Below are 23,906 nucleotides of genomic sequence, written 5' to 3'. Positions count from 1 at the left end.
CTATACCAGGCCAGCATTGGGGCTGGCATCGGTCAAAGATCAACAATATCACCAATTTTGATCAACCCTCGTAAGGCTTTGCCCAAGCGAAGGGCATTCGAGTGGCAATCCCCCCTTTCATCCGGCCCGAATGAAAGCCAGGACGCCTGAGACTTTCGTGACTGGGATGAATTCGGCCACCGGCCGTATCCCAACAACCCCAAGGAAAAGCAGGGACCATCCGAGAGGACGGACGTTGGCCACATCAATCGAGCAACTGAAGCAAGGGGCGGCTGGACTTGACTCACGAGTCACGGCAAGCAGAGTCAATCCTGTGCATGTGCTCGTATACGAGTAAACTCCAAGTCTACCCGGTTCGGAGTATGGAACATTCTCCGATTGGGGTATGTACCGTTGCGATTGAATACCCCATCGGGGAGGATCTCCGGGGTTACACAAAAGCTTAGAGATTGGCCAATCGCCACCCAATCAGTGCTCCTTGCGTCCGTCCACTGACCCATGTGGGACTTATATGCAGCCTGAAAAAGTACGTAAGTGGAAAATGGACATGTGCCATGTCGGTAGATTTTGGCGACAAGGTGGGACGAGCATCACAACAATTTCCGGACAGTTTTCTCAGGGCCAAACCTTGGAGACTGTTGGGCTCTACACGGCTCGAAGACCATCCGTCAATTGGGCACATTCAGTGCTTGCGGTGGCTCAGGTAGGCTAGCCAGAGCGATCCAACCCTCTAGTACGCTGGAGAGGGCGAGACCGCAGAGATTGAGAGGACGCACGTACGGAAATGGTCTCAACCCTGGGGCTTGGATGATGGAAACAGAAATGCTTCTTGGTAGTCGCTACTATGCGTCTAGTCGACCTGCTCTGCTCAACTGGGTATAGCAGATCACGAAATGCGTAGAATGCTGAGCACCGTGCTGCTAGCGAAACATCCATTCTGCTTTGTTGAATTCCAAGCATGTTTCAAACTGGCAGACATGCGATGGCCTGACCTAAGAAGCAAGAGGTTAGTCGGAGCTATATGGCCGCCGCGACAAACTTTTCATTTGACTTAGCCACACAGTCCAGTCCTTGGATCTCATTTTATTCCACTATTATGCCCCAAGCATGGAGTTAGTAGTGACTTGGATTGTAGGAGCACCTTAAATCGTTCACTTGCCGTGTGTAGACAGTATGAGATCCGCGTGACATAGAAGTCTTCTTGCAATCCATCTGTAATTTGGCGTGGTTTGTGAGTCCATCGGCAGGTCAACTGGCCCTGCCCTTTGCAAGAGACAGCCGTTCAGACCAAGGAAGTCGTTACTGACCCTTCAGCGTCTGGAAGAGCTCTTGGCAGCATTGGAAAAGGTGGTCTCTTAATGGAAAGCCCTTTGACCACGAGTTGGTCATGGAGAAACCACTTGCATAGCTGATTTCTCGCCATGCAGTATATTGTTCTTCGAGTTGTGCACTCACCAGACAGCCGGCCAGAAATCATTTTGTCAGGCTCCCGTCTCCATATTGCAGTGCTCGGAGACTGCCTCGATCGAGGATGCAAAGAACCGTTCATCAGAATTTACTGAATTCTCCTGCGACAAGCAGACGGCTTCTGGTCGCCTGAGTAGACTGCGGACGTCCCATGATCTACCAAGTAAGTGGCTGGTGTCCAAATAAGCTCGCATAGTTTTAACGCCGAGGACTTGAAGCCTATCACAAACCTCTTGTCCATTACCAATTTGGAACCTCCTAACGCGTGCCAATGCCAGGATAGTCGTACAGCCGAAAACGTCAGCTTCTGCAATCTGATCTGAGGGAGTAGAGGATGCCCCTTCACGTCGAGGTTGCAATTCCCCTTTCTAAAAACCACAACTTCAAATATTCACAGGCAGTCATCTCAGTCTCGACACTATTAGTAACGGTCTTGTCGTCCGCGACCAATGAACGCACCATGAACTCCAAAATAGCAGACTCTGTCACTGAGTATCCATCACATCCAATGTGTGGGTTGACAGGGTTAGAAATTTCTACGTGAAATGCTCCGCTTCAATGTGTTCTACGCCTCACGCGTGGATGTGTCAAAGCCCTTGCCGGATAAGGATCAGGATCCAGCACCCAGATCTGCATTGACGATCTCTGTCTGCACAAAACCGACTTGCCTTGCGCTAGAAAAGTGTTTGTTCAGTGTCCGCGAGGTTTAACCCCGCCACACATGTCCCTGCTCTTGACAGTCACTTTCGAGCGAATCGTACAGGTTCATGCTTCCATGAAGATATCGGCACGAGTGGGAGTCTGGGGGTGGATACAACACCTCTGTACATTTGCCAGAGTATTGTCTGTAGAGAAGGCTCTATTTTCGATTTCATGCGCGAGCCGTTCGTAGGTCGCTGGGGAGGGGAACGTTCTCCGAATCGTGTCACACGATCGAGATCGGACATTGCTTGGGCGCTTCCCCGCGACCACAGCCTTGCCAGGCTGCCAGGATAGGAAGTATGATCGCCAGTTTCTAGAGTTACCAAACCGGCGGCTTGCTTTGAGCATGAGATCGGCGAACTGAGTACCTGACAAGATCTCTGCCTTCGTGGGATCCTTAGCTCGGATGTGAGCAAGATCACAGAGCCTAAGTGATGCACGAAGCATGAAAAGTGTCCGGAGTCAAGAGAAAAAGCTGTACGCGGGACGATCAATATCCCACAAAAGCTCTTAGGCACGGCTCTGTTGGGGGATCTCTGATTTCAATGTCGGAGAGGTCCATGTACATGAGTTCGAACACTTGGAACGGTGCTATCTCTGGCTGGTCTAGTTGACCTGTTTCCGCATATCTGACAAGAGAGTTGAAGCTGCTTAAAGCAAGCTTCTGAAGAATTGCTTCGTCGTTTCTAGCATCCAGATCGCGCTGACGCGTCGGCTTGGTTGCGCTAAATGTGCTAAATGGACCGCCCGAGTTAATACGGTCGAGTTTACGTACCAGGCTGACATTCTCCAGTCCACGTGTCACTTTATAAGCTAAATATGGTAAGCTTCATTTTCAACTGGCTGCTCCGTCTCAATGTATGCTTGATCTTCTCATAGACATCTTCGTAGGGTATTAGGTAGCCCTTTCAGTTGACCACTACTCCCACCATGCTCCAACCTCGAATATACAGACCTCTGGTGCCCTCGGAGGCGTCTCTAGCTGTGCTAGCTTCGTCTTTGGGTTCTTTGAGTCTATGTCCGAAACACGCGCATCTGAACCCCCGGAGCTCAACTATTTTCGTTCGACATGCTTCCCATGCACAACAAGGCCGCGCAAACGGACCCTCGGATTCCGCAGGAAGACGGCTGGGAGCCAAAAAGGGGTCTTCGGAATGGGTCCATCCAGGGAACATAATCTTCAAACAAAGAGGCAAGCAAACAGAAGTTTCGACCACTTTTTTAAGACCTCGCGGACAAAAAATTTCCTAACTAGTTGTTTGTTACAGGGACGAAATGGTTCCCCGGCGAGAATGTCGGCATCGGCAAAGACCACACCCTCTATGCCCTTGAATACGGCTACGTCCGATACTATCGAGATCCCCTGAAACATCCCAAGAGACGATACATCGGTGTGGCGCTGGAAAAAGAAGGACCGAGATCTCAACTTCCCACGCCGCGCAACGCGCCCTCGCGCAGACGGCTAGGGATGTACGCCACGCCTATGAAACCACTACCGCAGTCTGTAAAGTCTGTCGACGAATCGTTCCTCGAGGCTCATCTGAGCCAGAGCAGCAAGGGCCTCGGCGAGGTGACCTTCAAGTCTTCTGGTGCCGCAACACCTACTCCGGCGGCACCCCCAACATTTAATCGGCAAGGAACGTATCGCGAGGCAAACGCATCGATTGGGTGGGCAGCTGAGAGGAAGGGAGTCAAGGTTCGCGAGTACGATCGCAACGATCGCTGGCTGGCCTGGAAGAAACGATCACTCCGAGTGAAGCGAGGAATGGAAGCTAAAGCCGCCAGAGCCATGAGGAAGACGAAAGGCAAGAAATCCAACAAAGGACCGAAGACTGCCCAGAAGAAAAAGTAGTGATGGAAGTTTGCGGGAGTGGGACGCAATTGTACAACTACATGAGCAGCAACATCGTCCCAAATGGCCATGGTTATGGGGCATATTCCCAGCTCACAATAGCCACTGGGCGATTTTTCTTGATGTGTGTTGAGATAATCAAAAAGAATCTTTTGGTCTATATCGGAGCCTGGCCAAAGTGTCTACAATGTATCATCTTCAGAAGGTTCTTACAGTCAAAACATCCATGAGGGTACAAGCGGACCAGACACTGGAGACCATTTTGTGACCACAATTCGTTCGTCGCCGGACTATAAACCATTCTCGGCCTTGAATTTGTCCCAGGCCTCGTTCAACGCGCTGAAGACGGCGCCGGCAATCATTCTCTGTTCGGTGGTAGCATCGGTGGGAATCTAGAATTTTCAGACCAGCGTCAGCATCAATCGCCTTTTCACCATATATGTCCAAGCTCTAGCTGGCAATTTTTCACCCGAGTAGAGTGGCAATGATGAGATAAATACGTACCTTGTCAGGATGCACTTTACCGATGCCCTTCATGTACTGAATCTTGACCTTGCCAGGGAGGACCAAATCGGCCATGCTTATCTTCTTCCACCCACTGCCTTCCCAGAGCACACTGTCTAGTGAACCCAGCAAGGCGCGGAGATTGTCCTGTTTGCCGGATTTCCACGCATTGATGCGTGCATCAACAGACTCAGAGAGACGGAATTTTTCATCGTCGAGCTGGTCCGCAGCAAGGTTTGCGGCACGCAGACGAGAAACAGCTTCCGCTGGCTTGACGCTTGTAGACGCAGGGGCGGGCGGTGATCGGCGGAGGGCTGACGAGGCTGGAGCCGAAAAGGAACCGGGCTTCCTCGCTGCTGTTGTAGAGGTAGGTTTGGGTTTCTGTGGGTTTGCTGCCTTCTCTGCCCTCATTCTGCCTTGGATACTCGTCGCACCGCCGTGACCTCCCTCCACGGCTTCTCTCCAGACAACAGCGGCCTCGGTCCACTTCTCCATCTGCTCTAGTGCTTCAGCTTTGCGCATGAGCGCTTTTCCATAGTATTCGCGCATTGGCTTGTTACCCATATTGCCTGGGCTGGTGACCTCTATGTGCTCATTCTCACCCTTCGATGGTCCTATGATCATTATGGCCTTGTCGGCATCCATGATGGCTTGTTTAGGCTCGCCTATCTTCAGCGCCGTAAGAGCACGGTTTGTCAAAAGCACAATGGTTAGCGGATGGGATTCCGGTAAGTGCGACAGGGAAGTTGCATAAGACTGGTGTGCCGACGCATAGTCACCACGCTTGAAATGTTCGTTACCTTTCTCGCGGTGGGAGTGACTGGCTTGGAGGGCGATGCCGGGGATGGAAGGGACATGACGGGTGGGAGCTGGAGGTCGGACTTGAGTTGCAGTTGAGTCGACCCGTTGTTTGACCGGTTGAGATTGAGATCGAGTAGATGGTTTGTTCATTCCCACATGAGTTGCCGCTGGACGTGGAAGGGAGGAAGAAGAGTCCTTGAAGCCACTTTCGAGAAGATCCGATTCCGGGACGGATGCTGGCGGTGCGTCATGAACCGAACGAGGTGGTTGTTTCCGTCGTCGAGCTGAGCTGACATACGCTTGAGCAGCCTGTTCCTCGGCAGCAGCGCGGGTTAGACTAGCTCGTGAACTCGCGGCAGGGGATTGGTTTTGCTGTCGTAGAAAAGCTGGCTGGGTCTGAGGAAGTGAATCACGCAGCCGTGAGGGTATAACGGGCGACTGATCCCGAGAGTTGTCAGCACTCGAGTCAAAATGTCGCACCGGTCTGGAGGAAGTGGAAGGTCGTGATGCAGAGGTTGGTCGGTTGATTTCCAGCATCATCGCCTCATCCGTCATGCTTGCTTGGCTGGGGGCTTCTGCGCCCGGTCTACTTCTTCCACGTCCTGACTCGACCTCAGGCTGTCGTTGTGGCTGCTCCTTTCTGGTCGGTCGCTCTGCTACTTCCCGCATCCACCGGGGTTGATTGCCAGCCTCAGTTTCAGAATTGAATTCCTGGACAGCTTGCTGAACTCGTTTTGTCCCTTGCTTCCACAATGAATTTGCCGTCTTCAAGAAGTTACTGCCGAATTCTGTTGCAAGCTGTTCGAAATCTTTCTCTCCATTTTGAGTGGAGCCTTTTGTACGTCTGGGGCCTTCTCCGTTTTCCCATGGTGGTCTCGTCCTCGATGCATGCGCTTCATTCCGGGAGCCTATCCTGTCATTGTCCGAATCTCCTACTTGCCCAGAGGCAGTTCTTGACTGAGCTTTTTGCCGCGCCTCGGCGTGGGCTTGGTTCAGTAAGTAACCCACGGCGGCCTGGACATCAATTCCTGATTCCGTCGCCTCTAAGGCGACTTTTGCCTTGTCCGCGGGGAATCCCATATCAACCAGCTCTGCCACAGCTTTGTCCTGCGGATGACGGTCGGTGGCCGGGCTTTCCGTGGCTAAGGGAGGAGATTGAGGTTTTGCAGTAGATACAGGCTTTCCGAGAAGCCCGAGCACGTCGTCATCATCACCCGCAGCGGTGCTCGCCGTCGCCGCAGTATCTGCCCGCCTAGGAGGGAGTTTTGAGAGTCCGAAGGGGTCATCATTGTCGTCAACGTCCACATGCTTTTTTGGAACGTATGCAGTAGCAGCGTCGTTTTTAGCAGCGGTTGGTTTATTGAAAGCAGCAAATAGATCGTCGTCGGTATCGTCTAACTCGTGATTCTTGTGGTTCGTGGTCTGATTCTTTGCGGTGTCGATCGCAGCCGTCCCCCTCCCACTACCCAAATTGTTCCAAAATTGATCATCTCCGCCAGAAAACTGATCATTCAATCTCCGAGCCTGGTCTTTCTGCTGTTGTGCCTTAGCCTCCACCTGTATCCTTTGCTGTTCTGACAACGAGAGATTCTTATGCGACGCCGGTCCGAAGGAAACAAGGTTCGCGAAGCTATCGTTTCCGGGGGTCGACGGCTTGGAAGGAGGCTGACTCGTCGCCGGGTTGAATGGAGAGGCCCTCTCTGAGGTTGGCGGAGTGGGTTTTAATGTATTAAAGGCAGAGAAATTCGATGTCGCGGTTGCGGGTTTCGAGTTCTGTCCGTTCGCCGGGGTGGCGCTCCATTTCAACCCCGCTATATCCTCCATTGTCGCAAAGACTGAATATTCATGAACAAGGGTTGAACCTGTCTAGAGCGGCCATTGTATGCCCGGTAGTATCACCGAGGAGTGACGCGGTGTGTACGGAGAGGGCGGGAAGGAACTTGAGCGTGTGCCGTTTAACAACGGATGTTGATGCATTTGTCCCAATGGGGCGGGAGACTGCGCCACACTTGCAGCCACATCTCCCTTTCCGGGGATAACTTTGTCTAGGTAAGTACTAGGTATCCGTATTACTTGTGGCCTGTGTGGTCACGGTGGTTTTACTCAGGGGAGTGTCAGAAACTTGTCTGTCACCTGAGGGAAAAGAGCTTCGAAAATCAAAGTAAAAAATCATAACATCATCAAGGTAGGCTAACAATATCCAATATCCAAACGCATCGTCTCTCGTTACCTCTGGGCACTCAGGTAGGCTGGAGCTCTCAAGTCAACCACCTGTTCCGCGGGACCAAGCTGAGCCTTTCCAAAAACACTCTCATATGGTAGTCTTAAGGGCTCTCCAGGTCATCCTCACCACGTAATACCTCCGTTTTAGGAGGTCCACTCGCATAGGCTGCTCGTTCTTGAACTGGTAGTCATCCTTAAGGTCTCGCACGCCCTCCCAAGAGGATTCATCCAGCTCGCCCATCCACTCGAGAATGGAATCTTCTTTTACTAATGGGAATATCCAGTGCTTGGCTCTTTCAACAACTACCTGTAATTGCGACTTTTTGTGCTCGTCGGTCTCAAATTCCATGACTAACTTTCTCAACCCTCTAATTCTGCATACTGCTCCTCCCCAAGTTCGTTCACTCATGTGATCGTTGATGTAAGTTAGACTTGGCTCAGGAGGCTCAGAAAGCATCTCTTGACAAGAGGTTCGATCAGGACGCCATGGACAGATGCCTAGACAGTCACCGGAACCGAGGGGAGACTCCCAGGACCACCAGTCAGCGTGGCGAAGCGTTAAATGAAGGCAGGGCGTTCCGAAAGAGAACTGCCAGGCGTCTGTTGTCAATAGGTTCTCCAAATAATACTGTTGGGTGAAGATGTGAACTGTTTGTATCGCGTTTTTCTGGTCCTCTCCCAGACTGTGATACCAGGGAATCCATCGAGCCGTATTACGATTATTGCTGGAAGTGAATTTCCATGGACCATTGAACAGCCAAAAAACATGCTCGTTGACCGAGATGGGCAAGAGACGGGTTTCGCGGTAGACCCTCCTACAAGTCAACAGCAGAGAGCAATCGATCTTCTGATGATAACGATAGCCCGGTCGGTAGTACTTCCGGTCGGCTCGGTACGGTTTAGTAGGGTCATCGTAGGAAGTCAAAGCAAGTTCGAAGATGGAAGCTCGGATCTCTGCAGGGAGTGTGAACAAGCCACTCTCCCTTTGTTCATTCTCCATAGCACCGTAGATGGAGCCTCAAGAGGACATGTACTAGATGTGTACTAGGGTTCGCCTCAATGGACCGCGATTGACACAGCAAAGTCTCGGAATCAGAGCCGAGATTGTGGCGCTTGGTGTAAACAAAGACTGGGTTGTTTCAGATCGAGACGGTGCGATGGCGAGGAGGAAGCAAAGAATTGACGGACTGCTATCGATCAGGGCTACTTCTTAGCTTCACTGAAGGCCGGACACTGGGATTTTGATCGTGGATGGTTCGCAGGCTGTCACTCCTGTAGCAGAAGTGGATGACCTGGAGGTGAGGCCATTATATACCTTGAATTTGCAAAATCCAAAATCTTGGTGCCTGCTACATCTCAGCGAGTAGCACGAGTAGCACTCGTAACCAAGGTTCACTGTCAGGATCAGCGTACCTTGAAACACTGCTGCCTTGTAGGCCGTGATGGGCGCGAGAGGATCCTGGGGATGTCCCTGCGTAACTTTGGAGGTCCCACTTCAAGGGCTGTGGTGGCGGCCACGCGAACAAAGGATTCGCAGGAATCGCAGGAAGATGGGTTTGGGCACTTGGGGCCATTGGAGAGCGAAATAAGCGCGACTATCCCCCCCGAAAGCCAGCACAAGTCAACTAACGCGGGGTCTGGGAAGTTCCCAAAGGTGCCTGAACTTGGATCACGGAACCTGGCCAGTAGTGAAGCAAACGGCGCAGCCAACCTAGGCTACTTAGCGAGGCTAACGGCCACCACCACCGCCAACAGTGCCCAGCAGTGCCAGCACAGGCTACAGCTAGGCTTCATTAGGCTTCATTAGGCTTCAATCACCCTACCAGAATCTCGGGGCGCCGGTTGTCTTGCGCCATTGCGTCCCGCGTGGCCGCAGCAATTCGATTGACCGTCAAACAATCCCCCTCTTGTTCTCCTGAAAGCTGCATATCCGTCTTGAGACCTCGATCTAACGCGGTTGATATCTCAGGACAATGGACGGAGAAGGAATGCTTTGGGCTTGGTAGATAATATGGAGGCAACACATGCGATACACATTCCCTGTACTTTTCCCACTGTCCACCTTCTTTCACTCCTTCAGATTTCAGCAGCTGAAAGCGAAATCCGCCTCGTCTGTTTTCTCCCCTACCCTCATCTTCCACCAGTAGTGATTCTTGCACTCTTTTCTTTCTCCTTCAGATTTCCCTGACGCCGATTTCATTCGTGTCCCACTTGGCCGTTCCGGCTTCTCGTTCATTCGCTTCAAAGTCCTCGCTTCACCCTGTACTTCGGATTGCTTTCTCGCCAAAAAAAAAAAAAAAAAACTTTGTCACGCTTCTTTCCTTACAGGTTCATCACCGCGTCGTCTACCTAGTCAAACGTCTTTCAGTGAGAGGAAACAAAAAGGCAGACATCCGAAAAGATAGCGATCGTGCGAAGTGAGCCCTCATTCATCCCGTTTCGCTGCATGGCCACCATCTCTCGATTGCCCCTTGCAGCTGATTAGCAGGGCATCCGGCTATCGGCTCTCTCCTGCATCTCCCCGCCCGCCGCGATAGGCCAGTCGTTGTGTCGAGAATCATTAGGTCTTATCCGACATGAAGGGAATTTTCAAGAGAAAAGATTCAAAGTTACCATCAGATGACACCACACTTGACAAAACCCTTTTGCGCCCGGCCGTGACAGTCGAACGCATATCCAACTACTCGCACAAGTCGCCAAAGCTGATAAGTTCGAAATCATCCTCACCATCGTTAGGAGGCACCATGCCGGAGATCGCCATTCCTGAGTCGCCCGATCCAACCTCAAAACCAGCAGCATACCTTCGAAGCATCCATGCTGTTCGAGAAAGGACGAGGCTGGTGCTCGAGGAGGCCAAGGTCAATGCACTCAATCACTTTGATGTAGACATATCCAAGTTCAAGGACACTGCCGACTACGTGGTTGCCATTATCAAGGTACGCGGGGGGAAACATGTTGAGTCTTACCTGTGTCTAATCGTGTACAGCGTGATTTCCAGGGTGATTATGCCTCTATCCCACCTCATGGTCGCTGGCAACATTTTGAAGTCGGAGGGAGACCCAGGGTAACCCAGTTGTTGCAATCGTGGCCGACCTCAATTGACAACCAAGAGAGGGCCCGTCGATTGATCGACTTGTTCTTGGTGTCTGTACTCCTCGATGCCGGTGCCGGCACCAAGTGGTCCTACAAGTCCAAGGAGTCTGGCAAGGTCTACTCCAGGAGTGAAGGTCTGGCTGTCGCAAGCCTCGAAATGTTCAAAGCCGGAACGTTCTCCAGCGATCCCAATCAACCTCATCAAGTGGATGCCGCTGGGCTGAATAAAATGAATGTGGAGACTCTGGCAAAAGGGATGCAGGTCTCAGACACCAACCCTATGTCTGGACTTGAGGGGCGGACTGGGTTACTGACTCGGCTTGCGGCTGCTCTGCAGAATGCTGAAATCTTTGGCGTTGAGGGCCGACCAGGGAACATGATTGGTGAATCCAAGCGTTTGTCTCTCTCTCTCCCGAATGTCTGCTGATTGTAAACAGACTATTTGTTATCACATCCTACGACTCAAGCAGCTTCGGTTCCTGTCATTCTCTTACCTACGCTATGGAGTGTTCTTATGGACGGTTTATCCAGTATTTGGCCAGCAACTCGGACCACTATTCAAGGAGTCTCTCTCGGAGACGCTTGGCCTTGCCGTGCTATGCCCAGATCCCCCCCAGCACAATCCTGGGAGACCATTGTTCCCTTCCACAAGCTTACCCAGTGGCTTTGCTATTCCTTGATGGTTCCAATGACCAAGCTACTCAATGTTCATTTCGCCGGGGCTGAATTGATGACTGGACTTCCTGAGTATCGCAACGGAGGCTTACTGATCGACACAGGCCTGCTCACGCTCAAAGAAGAGGACAGGCAGCGTGGGTTGAAGATCTACCATGAGATGGTCGGAGATGGCAATGCGATCGAAGTGGTTCCAACTTTCCCACCCAGCGATGACGTGATTGTGGAATGGCGCGCTGTCACGGTGGGCTTCTTGGACGAATTGCTTGTTTCAGTCAATGCGGGCCTTGGTCTGCAGGGCGCGCAACAGTTGACTTTGGCCCAAATGCTTGAGGCAGGAACTTGGAAGGTGAGCATGAGCAGAAAGATGATCAATGTTTTGCGCTGACAATATTTGCTAGGGAGGACGTGAAATTGCCCAGGTGTCGCGCCCCATCACTGGAGGCCCTCCCATTGGCATCATTTCAGACGGCACCGTCTTTTGAGTGACGACTTCTACTGTGTTTATGCGATAATGGGTTACGCGGATTTTGAAGGTCACGAAAAAGCGAGATTCAAGACCGAGACCAGAGATTACGAGACGACATATGCGCTTGACGATGTTGTGGTATGGGTTACTTCATTGTGGCAAGTTTTATTCTTCACTTCAATGCTGGCAACTCTTGTTGAGCTTTGCAGAAGATGAGTCCAAGACCTCTACACTTCCGCAAGGTGTGACAGAGTGGAGAGCGCACCCGAACTCGGAGTGTCACATTCAAAAGTCATTATTGTTGATGCATTGACTTGAGGATGCTCCCTGAAGACGGTTTCTTCTACTTGGGAGAGGACGTCCATAGGTCTCCTTGTGACATTCTCTTGTCTTTCAATCTTTTTACTTGATAGCTGGGTGGCAAGCGACACCTTGTGTCAATGATCATGCTCTGCCCTCTTTGCCTCTTGCTCCCCAACACCTGGGTGAAGCCAAAATCATGAAAGTTGGAGGCAGTGATCACCTCCAGCCATAGTTCATTCCTCTACTCTCGCCTGTGATTCTCTAAGCCTGTGACAAAGAAATTGTTGGATGTAGGAAGTAGCTTTGCAAACGACATATCTTGTCAGGTGAGTCGCACAGGATGAGCTGGTGAGTCTGGCTGCTTTGTCGATGGCACATGTCCTGGACGACCTCTACATCGGGTAGCCTCGCACGAGCCAGACTGGGTCCCTTGGTCGCAGGTGTCTCCGCACCGCAGCCACTAATTGCCCGATCTTGATCCCCAGCTATCCATCTTCCCCGCCTCACATGTAGTCTTCCAGCACAACCACCAAAGGACCATGAAAAGTGCTTTGCACTTGAAAGGGTGGAGGCATCATGGACACGCGCAAACGGAAGAAGAAGGTCCTCTTGATGGGCAAGAGTGGATCAGGCAAATCGTCGATGCGCTCCATCATTTTCAGCAACTATGTCGCGAAGGACGTCCGCCGACTCGGCGCAACAATTGACGTGGAACACAGTCATGCAAAGTTCATGGGCAACCTGACGCTCAACCTGTGGGATTGTGGAGGGTATGGCCGAGAAGAACATGCCCTGCTTCAGGTTTTGTTCAGATGACTAACGCCCCTGTGTAGGCAAGACGCATTCATGGACTCCTACCTTAACGCCCAGCGCGAAAACGTCTTTTCCGATGCCGAAGTTCTCATCTACGTCTTTGACATCGAATCCCGAGCAGTCGATCAGGACCTTGAGACATATAGCCAGGTGATCAAGGCGTTGAAAGAATACAGTCCCAATGCGCACGTCTTCTGCCTGGTTCACAAGATGGACCTGGTGCAGAGCGAACATCGTGAGAGGATATACGAAGAAAGATGCCGCTTGATCATTGCCCGGTCGGAGGGTCTCAGCTTGGAGACATTTGCGAGCAGTATCTGGGACCAGACACTTTACAAGGCTTGGGCAGGCATAGTCCACAAGATGATTCCGAATCTGGTGGTGATAGAAAGATTCCTGACAGCCTTCGCGGAACAACTGAAAGCTGAGGAGATTGTCCTTTTCGAAAGATCTACATTTCTGACCGTGACGAACGTGGTCACGCAATATGGCGAGGATAACCCCAACCTTGACCGACATGAGCGAATATCGAATATCATGAAGAGCTACAAGCACACAGCGGCACGAAACACCAGGACGACGGCGGCGAGCGCAGGGTTCTTGCTGTTTAAAGTCCAGACTCCTCGCTTCAATTGTTTCCTGGCCAGATTTACGGAAAACACCTATATATTTGTTGCCATCCCTCCCGGAGAGGCTGCGTTTAATTGTGCAGTCTTGAACACGATGATGGCGAGAGACGCTTTTAGCAAGAAGACTGGCGTGGAAGGATGAGATGGCCTCTGATGGGCAAATTGCGAATATGTCTGGGCCATCTACCCTGTCTGGGGTACCCATGCAGCCGAATCAATCGAGCTCAAGACCGGTACTTCAGAGGATGGTAAGTGCTGGTACAAAACATCAAAGAACGGACTGGTACACCACAGGGTTGGATATGCAATCCGCTTTGCTACCCGGTGCACGCTACAACGATTCACAGCGATTTCCGGGTATCCGTATCCGCCAGACTAGATCGAACCACGGAGGGACACCAGCGGTACGGCTGACTAGGGAACCTCTGTGTACGACATCTGGATAAGGCCTGCTTGGCTTACTCCGGGCGCCGAGGGAAAGGACAGAGCAGACCCCGACGTTGTTCCTGGACGGTGCTCTAGTATCTCCATCGATTCTATCAATACTTGGACTTGGGCCTCCGCCTCAAGGCCAATGTTGATACAACTGGACAATGTGTGTCGCTACCTTGCGATGAGGACGTTGTCCAGGGATGTGTCTGTGTCAAGGAAGCATGAAGGCAAGGGAGGATTTGTCATGGTAGCAGCAGGTCATGGAGCTTCGAAGCGACGTGTCGAACGAATGAGATATCTTTTCTCCAGTGGATATTCAGTGTTCAGACAAGATACAGAGGTGCACTCCAGGTTATCACAGTATAATGTACTCGGTACCTCCTACTAGGTGATTGAATGCGGAGGCAGGAAGCTGCGTGACCAATGACCGGCGTGCCAAGCAATCCGGAGGCCGACTTTCCCGACTTCCCAATTTTCTTTCGACCTCATCGTGCTCAATCTCAGTTTTCCCGCCTCCACCTTCGTACTTGACGTACGACCTGTGGACATCCCACCCTCGATAACACCGTACAAAGCATTCTTCGGTCGATCGGGTCACGAAACGTAGTACGAAGACTATGAGAAGACACATCCGGTGCTCTAGCCATGCCCAAAGAACGCCAGACATGTACCGAGTGCTCGATGCGCCGGCAAAAGTGTGATCGCAACCTGCCCTGTGGTCGCTGTGTCAAACGGGGCGATGCTGCAAAATGCACGCGCGAGTGGCCAGAAGGCGGTTACGATCCTAAAGTCCACCGAATCTATCCTCGTTCCTCCACAGCAGCAGACGCCAGTCCCACAGCCACTGACACGTCTCCTCAGACCAACAATGGCAACCCGGCAGAAGCTGTTGTACACCCGTCCCTTCGAACTCCCAAATCTGTGACTTCTGGGCCTAGTCCACACGACCAAACATCGGCCTATCCAAGCAGCCTTGGAACCGCGCCAGCCAATGGCCCAGTTACTGACGTCGACAATGCCGCATCCGTACTAGAGTTCCTCACCTGGGGTCGGAGCAAGCTATCGGATTATGATCTAAAGGCATTGGATCTCCTCAAGGAGCCTCACCAATCTGGTACAGCGGCGCTTCCCAAGGACAACGGACCCGACTGGGATGTTTCAAACGGCCTTGGCGGGACTGGGGCGGCCCAAGTGTCGTTTCTACAACTACTCCTTCCCAGTCGTAAACAGGTATTTCAGTTGGTCGAGTACCATGTCAGCTCCATTTTGTGGTATCACGGGTGCTTCCATGGTCCAACATTTTACGAAGAGCTCAAAGAGGTATATAAAGGGCCCAGCGGACTGCAAGTCAGAAACATGGATCTCAGATGGACCGCCTTACTCTTTGCCGTAATGGCAGCCAGCATGACTTGTGCCAATGAGCAGCTGGCTATGAGCTGGGGCTTCAAGAAGAACGAAAGAGCCAAGCTGACCAGGCAATGGTACAAGGCTACGGTATCGTGCCTCAACCTTGCCGACTATATGTGGCGTCATCATATCTACTCAGTCGAAGCCATTACCACACTTACTATGTCTGCTCATATCTTGGGGTTCAGCAACACTCAGAGCACCTTGCTGGGAGCCGCGCTCAAGATCGCCCAAGGGCTTGGTTTGCAAAGACTGGGACCAGAAGACGACGGGAGCACCAGCGCTGGGTCTTCCGCCTTATTGACACCTGTCTTACGAGACAAGATAATCAAACGTGAGACGGGAAGGAGACTCTGGCAACAGTTGTGTATCCAGGATTGGTTCTCAATCCCCTTTTCCGAGATGTATTCCATCCAGAGGATACATTTTTGTTCGCTCAAACCTATGAACTGCGATGAAACCACCATGCTACCTCTACCCGATGATGTCCCAAGTATGACAAGCTTCCCGAATTTCCTTGGTGATATCGCAAGCTTGATGCCGCAAATACATGATGCAATTATCTCATCGAACACATTATACACCAAGTACGAACAAATTCTAGACTACGACGCACAAATGCGGTCCCTTGCGACGGACGGGCTCCCTCGCTATTTCTCCATGAGAGAACCACTCCAGCCAGAGTGGCCCGCATTTATCCCGTGGGCGCGACGGAGCTTGACCATTTGTTTCGCTCACAAGATCATCATGATTCACAGGGCGTTTCTGGGTCGCAGCTTTACAGAGCAAGCATTTGACTTTACACGTCGAACATGCATGGCAGCTGCAAAGACAATACTAAAAGAGGCACGACAGGCGTATGACGAGGAAGGACCTATGCTCTGGATCGATCAAGCTTTTATGGTCGCCGCAGGAATAACACTCGCCCTGGACATCTTCCACCGTGGACCCAACGAACCCGAGTACGAGGAACACCGGAAGCTGGTGGAGAATACCATCACGATGTTGGGCAAGTTTGAAAACAGCATGATTGCAATGCGCGGCATTCGTTTGCTGTCCTCCTTGCTTGCTGAGCAGGCCCGGTTGACGGCTGACCAGACCCTGGAAAACTATAGAAAGCGCACACATGACACCATGACTGGAGATCACGGTCAACCTAAGCGGCAGAAATTCAATGTGCCCAAGTTTGTGGAGTCGTTTGTTGGAAACGACTCATTCACACATACTCTGCGGTCTGCGAATCGAGGTGCCGAGCCGTCACTCGAACTGTATGAACCGACTGAATCGAAGACACCTGGAGCACAGGATCCGATGATTACGTCCGACTTGGGATACGAGACATTTGAACAGCTCTTTCCACCCCATACCGGTATCAGTAACAACTTTCTCTTTGAGGATCTGCTGAACTTCGACATCTGAAAAGATTCCATGCTCCAAAAGATGCATTCATGTGCGAAGGTCCGACTGGCCTACAGTATCAGCGACGTACGATTATCGATGCACCATGATTGGACGATAAAAGGCGGGGAGGTGGGACGGCCTTATCCGTTGTACATACGAGTACACAAACTTTATCGATATCAGCGGCACGAATGACGACTATAGGGTACGAGTGGTTGGTTGATATAACATCAGCTGAATATCGCGTGGTAACTTCCTTTCAATCAATCTCTTCTCGACCACCTAGAACACGAAGCAGCTCAATCAGCTCCAGCCGCCCGGGTTGTCATCTCTCCCCATTCAATACCTACCCTAAACAGACAACCTTACATGTTCTATCGAGATGGGCGTCGAAAAGACCAAATACTTGGACCGTCCAATCCCCACCATTTCGCTCGCCAGTTACGAGTCACGCATCGATGAAATCACCTCTCAATTGGTGTCCGCCGCTGAGAATGTAGGGTTCTTCTCTGTCATTGATCACGGTATCACTCCCCAGGAGATCGACGAGATATTCGCTCAGTCAGCTCGCTTCTTTACCCTACCAGACGAAACGAAGGCGCAAGTTCCCTTTTCTTCAGCAAACAATGCTGGGTGGGAGAAGAATTCGCAAGTCCGGCCCTCGACGGGTGCTGCTGATAGAAAAGAGTCGTACCAGATGCAGTTCGGCGCAAACATGGAGGGCAAGTGGCTCGATGACTCCGCTTTGCCAGGTTTCAAAGACTCGGCTCTGAAATTTATGTGGAAGGCACAAGGAGTTTCAGAGAAACTAATGACTTGTTTCGCCAGAGGACTGGGTTTCGAGGATGATTACTTTATCAAAGCTCATGATGTGAGGAGGCCGGAGAGCCAAACAGTGGCCAGACTCTTGCATTATTTCGAAACCCCTAAAGAGAATAAGAATGGGGAGATCTTCCACCGAGCAGGAGCCCATACTGATTGGGATCTATTGACGCTTCTATTCCAGAAAGAGGGACAGAGTGGCCTCGAGGTATGGTTCTTATACTGCCAAGATAGACGCAATCCTGGCTGACCTTTCTGACCTACAGATCTGCCCTGGTCGCGAGGCCTCCACATCCTTCGCCCACGGAGACACTTGGACGAAGGTGGCTCCATCTCAAGACGCCATCATCTGCAATATTGGCGACCTCCTGATGTCCTGGTCCGATGACCGTTTCAAGTCGACCTTTCACCGCGTCAAGGCACCCAGCGAGCCCGATGATTTTTACGGTGAACGCTACAGCATTGCCTTTTTCAATCAGCCTTGTAGAGATGTCATCATCCAAGGTCCGCTGAAGAAGTACCCTGTGGTGACTGGAGAAGAATTTACACGGAATGCGATGCGCAGGAATTTTGAGGCTTTGGAGAAGAAGCGACTCGAAAAGGAGAAGTTGGAGGAAGAAATGGAAAAGGTCCGAAAGCTGGTGGAGCGCGAGGGTATCAGGGGTGCGAGTGTCGAGAGTGGTGGTAAGGTCGTTGCTGAGATTGGCGCTTGACTGGGGTCGTTCGTCGGACAACGTATCGACTGTGTGCGAACATAAAACCTCACCGAGAGAGGTCTCAAGCGATTGGGTGTATTGTCGGTGCTTTACCACATGTCTTTTGTCATCGTCAGCACGGCAATTGCGATATTTCTCACGATGGTGGTTAGAAGAATATGTGAGTGGTGGCTTATTCTCCAGAGTCCGTCAGAGGCAACTATCAAACAGAGATATGTAATTCGAACCAGAGCACGTCCTGAAAGGGACAACTTTGTTTAGCGCAAGCAATACGTTTATCAGAGAGGTATACACCGACTGGACTTGGCTGATTATGAATGAATTTCTCTCGATGTACATTCGAAAGGCGACTGTCTAGTTGCTAGTGTAGAGATTTCCACTCTTTGAATGTATTTTTTGTAATATCGAGGCATGAGGAAGATACATAGCTACCCATGTCGCTCTCTCTCTCTCTCTCTCTCTCTCTCTCCCCGAACCCTTTCTCTTTCATGCCGTGTCATGTCTTCCCTCCTCGCCCCTTATTCTTGGCACGACACGATGCCGATCATTATAGGGTTCCTCGACAAGATATGATGCTTGCCTGCTTGCTTGCTCGCAAGGTACTCCTTTCTTCGAGTTCCCCGTTTCCCTCGTTCCCTCGTTCGTTCGTTCGTTCATTCTTTCATTCATTCACTCCTCACAACCCCGCCATGTGCGTCTCTTCCACGAGGTGCGCCGTGTCCGTCAGCGGGAACGGCTCGCCTGTGGATTCGTCCTGGATGGGGACCGAGGGGACCAGCACGAAGAGCACGCGGCAGGGTTTGGGGCTGACGTTTTTCCATGCCTGTATTGATGAAATCGTCAAAACCGTGGGAGAGGGAGAGAGGTAGAGTGCAGTAGAGGGGGGGGAGGAAGGAAAAGGAAGGAGAGGAAGAAAATCTGCTCCATTGGAGGAGGGATGTCGTCTCAACGGAGAAGGAGGGAAGAAAGACGGGGGTGGGGGGGAACATACATGATTCGTCCCCCTCTGGACACAGATGTCCCCCTCGCTCATGACCGTCTCAGACCCGTCGTCCAACACCAGCGTGATCGTCCCACTCAGGACAACGCCAAAGTCGACGCTCTGCGTGCGGTGCATGATGTTGACCTCGTCCCTCGTGCCGACCTCGGGCAGGGCCGGGAAATCCACCACGCGGCAGTACACGCCCGAGGGGTCGACGAGGCCGACCTTCCGCCCGTGCACGTCTGTCCAGGCACCCTGCACGTTGGCGGCCGGCACCCCCGCCGTGCGGAAGATGTTGGTGAAGCCCGGGATGATGCCCGTGGGGGCGGCGCCGGTCGGGTCCAGTGGGTTTGCTGGCGTCAAGGCCCGGTCGGACTCGATTATCGATTTTCCCGTGTTGGGGTCGTGGCCTGTTTTGTTACAACCCGAGCCGAACCCGGACCCGAAGGCGGGGTGGGGGCAGAGTCAGTATTTTGTATACATTCATCGTTTTACTAGTGTTCCGTGCTGGGTTTCAAGGAACAGGACGGATTCTGGGGGTGGAAGAGAAAGGGAGGGGAGGGGAAGCGCAAGGGGAGGGAGAGGCAATGAACATACCGGTCACGATTCGTCGCACGGTCGGGAAGGACATGGTGAATGGGGATACAGTATGTATGTTAGACAACGTTTGGTGGTCGTAGAGTAAGTAATACCTGACAAATGAGTACCGTCCCGAGTACACAAGCTTGCCAAGGTCCTATAAGTAACGTGGAGAGAAGGACGGCGGTCCTGCACTAGAAACAAGAGAAAGTTTGTGGTCTGGTGATCTGTCGATCAGGTAAAATGTCTAATCCATACGACGAGATGATACGAATACATACTGTAGGTCGCTAAGCGGGGTTTGTTGGCACGAAGGAATATTGTTGAGTCGTAATACGTGCCCCCAGTACAGATCGGGGAATGGGATATTATATTTAGCGGATACCTCACTCGTTGTGACCCGAACCACGAGGACCTCTCACAGACGTACCAGATCAGATCAAATCACATCAAATAAAAGACGACGTTATGACTGATAGATGCTGGCTTATGCGAATCATTGCAAGAGAAGAAATAGTATACCAGACAGGCTTATGGGTAGAGACGCATATGGACGAGTATGTGTACATACATGTCTCTAGGTTAGACGACACAACAACTATGGGGAAAATGGACAATCGTACAAGTACATGCCATCGTTAACTTCGCCGTTGGAAATTTGTATCATTGTAGTATTTGTTGATGACTGTCAGTCAGAAAGTGCTCTTCGCCCAATTGTTTCTTATCGCAGCTCAACCTGTCATAACTAGATGATTGCTAAAACCGGTGACGCTGATCCTGGTATACTGTTGTCGTTTTCGTAGTCCTCATGCCATAAGCCATGCTCCGTTTTGAATCCCATGGAGGTTTCGTACCTGCTTCACTCTGCTCAAGCACCGTGACGCCGATTGAGTAACTGGCTCCGATAATTTACCATTTCAACCTCATGCCATCCCATGTGGTTCATCACAAGATTTCGGGTCACAAAAAGGCAGCAAGACCCAACAAAGCAGCCCCGGCAATACCAAATCCAGTTGGCAAGAGAGCAGCGGCATTGTTGGTGGTGGTGGACGCGGTCGCAGTAGCAGAGGAAACGACTGAGTTGACGTGGGAAGATGCAGCTGCCGTGATAGAGCCGGCCTGACTAGTGACAGCACTCAATGCACTGGCCGCATCAGTGGTGATGCTACCGAGGATATCTGAAGCGGCAGAGGTGAGAGACATGAGTGTGGCGGCGGCGGCGGTGTTGCCAGTGGCAGCTTCAGAGCTTAGACTTGAAAGACTAGCTGAGAACGCAGACTTTGCCGAGCTGAAGCTCTCAGCAATGGAGCTCTGGGCATTTTCGGCTGATTTGGAGGCAGACTCGGCAACAGAGGCGGCAGACTTGGAGACGGAAGCGAGAGACCGGGACAATTCTGACGAAGCCGATGCCAACGAGCTGGAAGCTGCGGGAATCAAGGATGAGGAGTTGGCAGTGACCATGGAATTAGCATCGCTTTGCTGTGCCCACGCGGGAACCACAGTGACAAGGAAACAGGCAAGGAAAGTAGAGAGGTGCATGATGAGGAGGATGTCGCACGAAGGTGTAGTGCCGATGAAATGAAAGGAGGCGAGATGAACAGCAGGGTCGTCGAAGAAGATGAAAGGAAAAGAATTGTAAACTGAGATTGAGATTGAAAAGCATAAATACCTTGCGAGGCTGTTGTGGTTGTGGCTGGTCTGGGGTGTCTGTTAGTTGAAGGTTTGAATTTCAGCTGGTCTGGGGAGGTTGAAGTGCGTCATGGGAACTTGATAGAAAGTCAATTCGTACGAGGCACAAATGGTTGGTGCGGAACGAGAATGGAAGATGCCATCATTGACTGTGCCAAGTGCCAAGGCAAGCTAAGCCATATTTGAGGTAGACTCTGCCACGGACCAAGCCACTCCGGCCACTCCTTGTGGGTTCCTTGTTCCCCCTGTGGCTGAACACACAATCGGTATACTCGGTACATATGTCGGTAACGAGAATCTCTTACACACGCGTATATTCAGCTCACGAGGCTCGGTGGTTTCTGCAGGACAGGGGGATCATCTATTGCTCTAAGTGGTAATAATAATTTGACCATATCTCGATCAACCCAGGGGTTTTAAAGTAACCGAGGAATCGGAGGGTCAATAACGCTAGACCAAGTACTTGGACATGTACTTCCCATCCAGGCATCACAGTGTATTCCAGGGTTGCGTGCTGCGTGCTCGGCTACAGGATAGGTACGGACTACTCCGTACATGTTACCGAGTATCCAAGTCTCTGGCTTTGCGACGCCTTTCCAGTGTTATGTATGATACCATCACAGTACAGAGAACTAGCACGTGTGTTGGCAAGCCGAATAATTGGACAACGCCTGGGGTGCATCAGCATCCCAGTCATTAATTCTGATGGGCACGGTCATTTCTAAGAGGAGTCGGCGACAAGGTCTGCAAGGCTTGCCGTTGGATGCAACATCAATCAAGCTTCTTTCCGCCCCGAACCGGCCTTGTCCAACCACTTCCCATTGGCTCCATCGCCTGTAGCAACAGCTCTTTTCTATCGATGCTCAACTCTCCACCCCCGACGTGCTCATCGACCTCATCAATTCCGCCTTCCATATGGGTGCAAGCTGACAACATATAAGCGACGTCTTTCTCTTCGTGCTTAGCTCTTTGTTTTCTTCCCTTCAACCTTGACTCGTCTGATTTTTACATCCAACGCGTCCCCTTCCGTCGTTTTCCAGGATGAGCACTTCACTCTTTCTACTCGCCCTCGCGTTGGGCTCACAAGCGAATGGTGCAGCACTGCCTTCTTCGGCACAGGCGACGGGCCTCGACATCAGCAGCACCCTGCAAAACATTCTGGCCAACACCCAAAAGAGCGATGGCTACACCTACCCGACAGACCTGACCAGAGGGATTATGCCTGTACGTCCCACCTTTCTCACGTCTCCAATTCTAGAGCACCGGGAAAGTATTTTTGCTCTATGGCACTGTCTCTGCTTCACTCGAATCTGTCATCTCACGTCTATATCACCGTAGAAACCAATCCACTCGCACAACGACTACTGGCGCGACGTTCCCTTCTATTCCGCCCTCTCGGTAGGTTGTGCCTCGGTCGAGGCTGATGTCTGGCTCTACAACAACACCCTCTATGTCGGCCACGAGCAATCCGCCTTGACGCCCGCCCGCACCCTCGATTCGCTCTACATCCAGCCCATCCTGGACACGATCCAGCGGCAAAACCCGTCGTCTCCGTTCGTCACGTCGCCGACCAAAAACGGCGTCTTCGACACCTCGTCAGGTCAAACACTCCTGCTTTTTATCGACGTCAAGACCGACGGCCCGACCACGTGGCCTGCCGTCGTCAAGGCTCTGGAGCCGCTCCGCACGCCGGGCTACCTCACCACGTTCAACGGCACGGCCGTCACCACGGGCCCCGTCACCATCATCGGCACCGGCAACACGCCGCTGGACCAGGTCCAACCCGTCCAGAAGCGCGACTACTTCTACGACGCGCACCTGCACCTGCTCAACTCGACCGAGTCCAACATCACGGCCGCCGTGTCCCCCGTGGCCTCGACCGATTTTGCCGCCCAGTTCGGCACCATCAACGGCACGGCCTTCAACTCGACCCAGCTGGAGCTGCTGGTCAGCCAGATCGAGGTCGCCACCTCGAAGGGCATCCTCGCTCGGTACTGGGACACGCCGGGCTGGCCCATCAGCACGCGCAACGCCGTCTGGTCGACCCTGCTCGAGCACGGTGTCGGCCTGTTGAACGCCGATGACTTGCCCGCCGCGGCCGGGTTTGGGGCTTATTATGGCCTGTGGTGAGAAAAAATCTCGCTTTCTCGCTTGGGGAGTCTGTCTAGAGAAGGGAGTGCGAGGACTGTGTATATGGAGCGAATCTCGTCTCCGGGGGGGGAGGTAATAATGACTCAAATGCGAGACGTGGATCTTTTTCCTAGAGAATATAGAATTAAAAAGAAAATGAAAATGAAAAGATACTGCTGTACAGTTTCTGATATTCTGACCTTCAAAAAAATCGCGA

At 51.9% G+C, this 23,906-nt stretch overlaps 9 protein-coding genes across 9 annotated transcripts; 6 read left to right on the top strand and 3 right to left on the bottom strand.

Annotated features, from left to right (window-relative positions):
- Positions 1-3,238: 3,238 nt before the first annotated feature.
- On the top strand, positions 3,239-4,021 carry AYO20_02594 (hypothetical protein; the record flags this gene model as incomplete). The annotated part of the gene is made up of 2 exons (XM_022640898.1): positions 3,239-3,314; positions 3,438-4,021. 2 exons carry the CDS (start codon positions 3,239-3,241, stop codon positions 4,019-4,021), a joined length of 660 nt encoding a protein of 219 aa, XP_022503154.1.
- A 290-nt stretch (positions 4,022-4,311) lies between these two features.
- Positions 4,312-7,150, bottom strand: AYO20_02593 (hypothetical protein; the record flags this gene model as incomplete). The annotated part of the gene is made up of 2 exons (XM_022640897.1): positions 4,312-4,413; positions 4,526-7,150. 2 exons carry the CDS (start codon positions 7,148-7,150, stop codon positions 4,312-4,314), a joined length of 2,727 nt encoding a protein of 908 aa, XP_022503153.1.
- Positions 7,151-10,125: 2,975 nt separating this feature from the next.
- AYO20_02592 (hypothetical protein) lies at positions 10,126-11,802 on the top strand (the record flags this gene model as incomplete). The annotated part of the gene is made up of 4 exons (XM_022640896.1): positions 10,126-10,485; positions 10,536-11,025; positions 11,080-11,666; positions 11,719-11,802. 4 exons carry the CDS (start codon positions 10,126-10,128, stop codon positions 11,800-11,802), a joined length of 1,521 nt encoding a protein of 506 aa, XP_022503152.1.
- Positions 11,803-12,665: 863 nt separating this feature from the next.
- On the top strand, positions 12,666-13,673 carry AYO20_02591 (hypothetical protein; the record flags this gene model as incomplete). The annotated part of the gene is made up of 2 exons (XM_022640895.1): positions 12,666-12,859; positions 12,923-13,673. The coding sequence occupies 2 exons, from the start codon at positions 12,666-12,668 to the stop codon at positions 13,671-13,673; spliced, it is 945 nt and encodes a 314-aa protein (XP_022503151.1).
- Positions 13,674-14,608: 935 nt separating this feature from the next.
- Positions 14,609-16,789, top strand: AYO20_02590 (hypothetical protein; the record flags this gene model as incomplete). Its single annotated transcript, XM_022640894.1, has 1 exon — positions 14,609-16,789. One exon carries the CDS (start codon positions 14,609-14,611, stop codon positions 16,787-16,789), a length of 2,181 nt encoding a protein of 726 aa, XP_022503150.1.
- Positions 16,790-17,153: 364 nt separating this feature from the next.
- AYO20_02589 (hypothetical protein) lies at positions 17,154-18,306 on the top strand (the record flags this gene model as incomplete). The annotated part of the gene is made up of 2 exons (XM_022640893.1): positions 17,154-17,801; positions 17,860-18,306. 2 exons carry the CDS (start codon positions 17,154-17,156, stop codon positions 18,304-18,306), a joined length of 1,095 nt encoding a protein of 364 aa, XP_022503149.1.
- A 679-nt stretch (positions 18,307-18,985) lies between these two features.
- AYO20_02588 (hypothetical protein) lies at positions 18,986-19,922 on the bottom strand (the record flags this gene model as incomplete). Its single annotated transcript, XM_022640892.1, has 3 exons — positions 18,986-19,132; positions 19,301-19,701; positions 19,889-19,922. 3 exons carry the CDS (start codon positions 19,920-19,922, stop codon positions 18,986-18,988), a joined length of 582 nt encoding a protein of 193 aa, XP_022503148.1.
- Positions 19,923-20,830: 908 nt separating this feature from the next.
- On the bottom strand, positions 20,831-21,409 carry AYO20_02587 (hypothetical protein; the record flags this gene model as incomplete). Its single annotated transcript, XM_022640891.1, has 1 exon — positions 20,831-21,409. One exon carries the CDS (start codon positions 21,407-21,409, stop codon positions 20,831-20,833), a length of 579 nt encoding a protein of 192 aa, XP_022503147.1.
- A 1,191-nt stretch (positions 21,410-22,600) lies between these two features.
- AYO20_02586 (hypothetical protein) lies at positions 22,601-23,689 on the top strand (the record flags this gene model as incomplete). Its single annotated transcript, XM_022640890.1, has 2 exons — positions 22,601-22,783; positions 22,898-23,689. 2 exons carry the CDS (start codon positions 22,601-22,603, stop codon positions 23,687-23,689), a joined length of 975 nt encoding a protein of 324 aa, XP_022503146.1.
- Positions 23,690-23,906: the final 217 nt, after the last annotated feature.

The sequence above is a fragment of the Fonsecaea nubica genome, assembly GCF_001646965.1.
Source record: "Fonsecaea nubica strain CBS 269.64 chromosome Unknown Scaff11, whole genome shotgun sequence".
Classification (NCBI taxonomy): domain Eukaryota; kingdom Fungi; phylum Ascomycota; class Eurotiomycetes; order Chaetothyriales; family Herpotrichiellaceae; genus Fonsecaea; species Fonsecaea nubica.
Note: the sequence above shows the minus strand (reverse complement) of the source record. Positions and strands in the feature narration are given on the sequence as shown.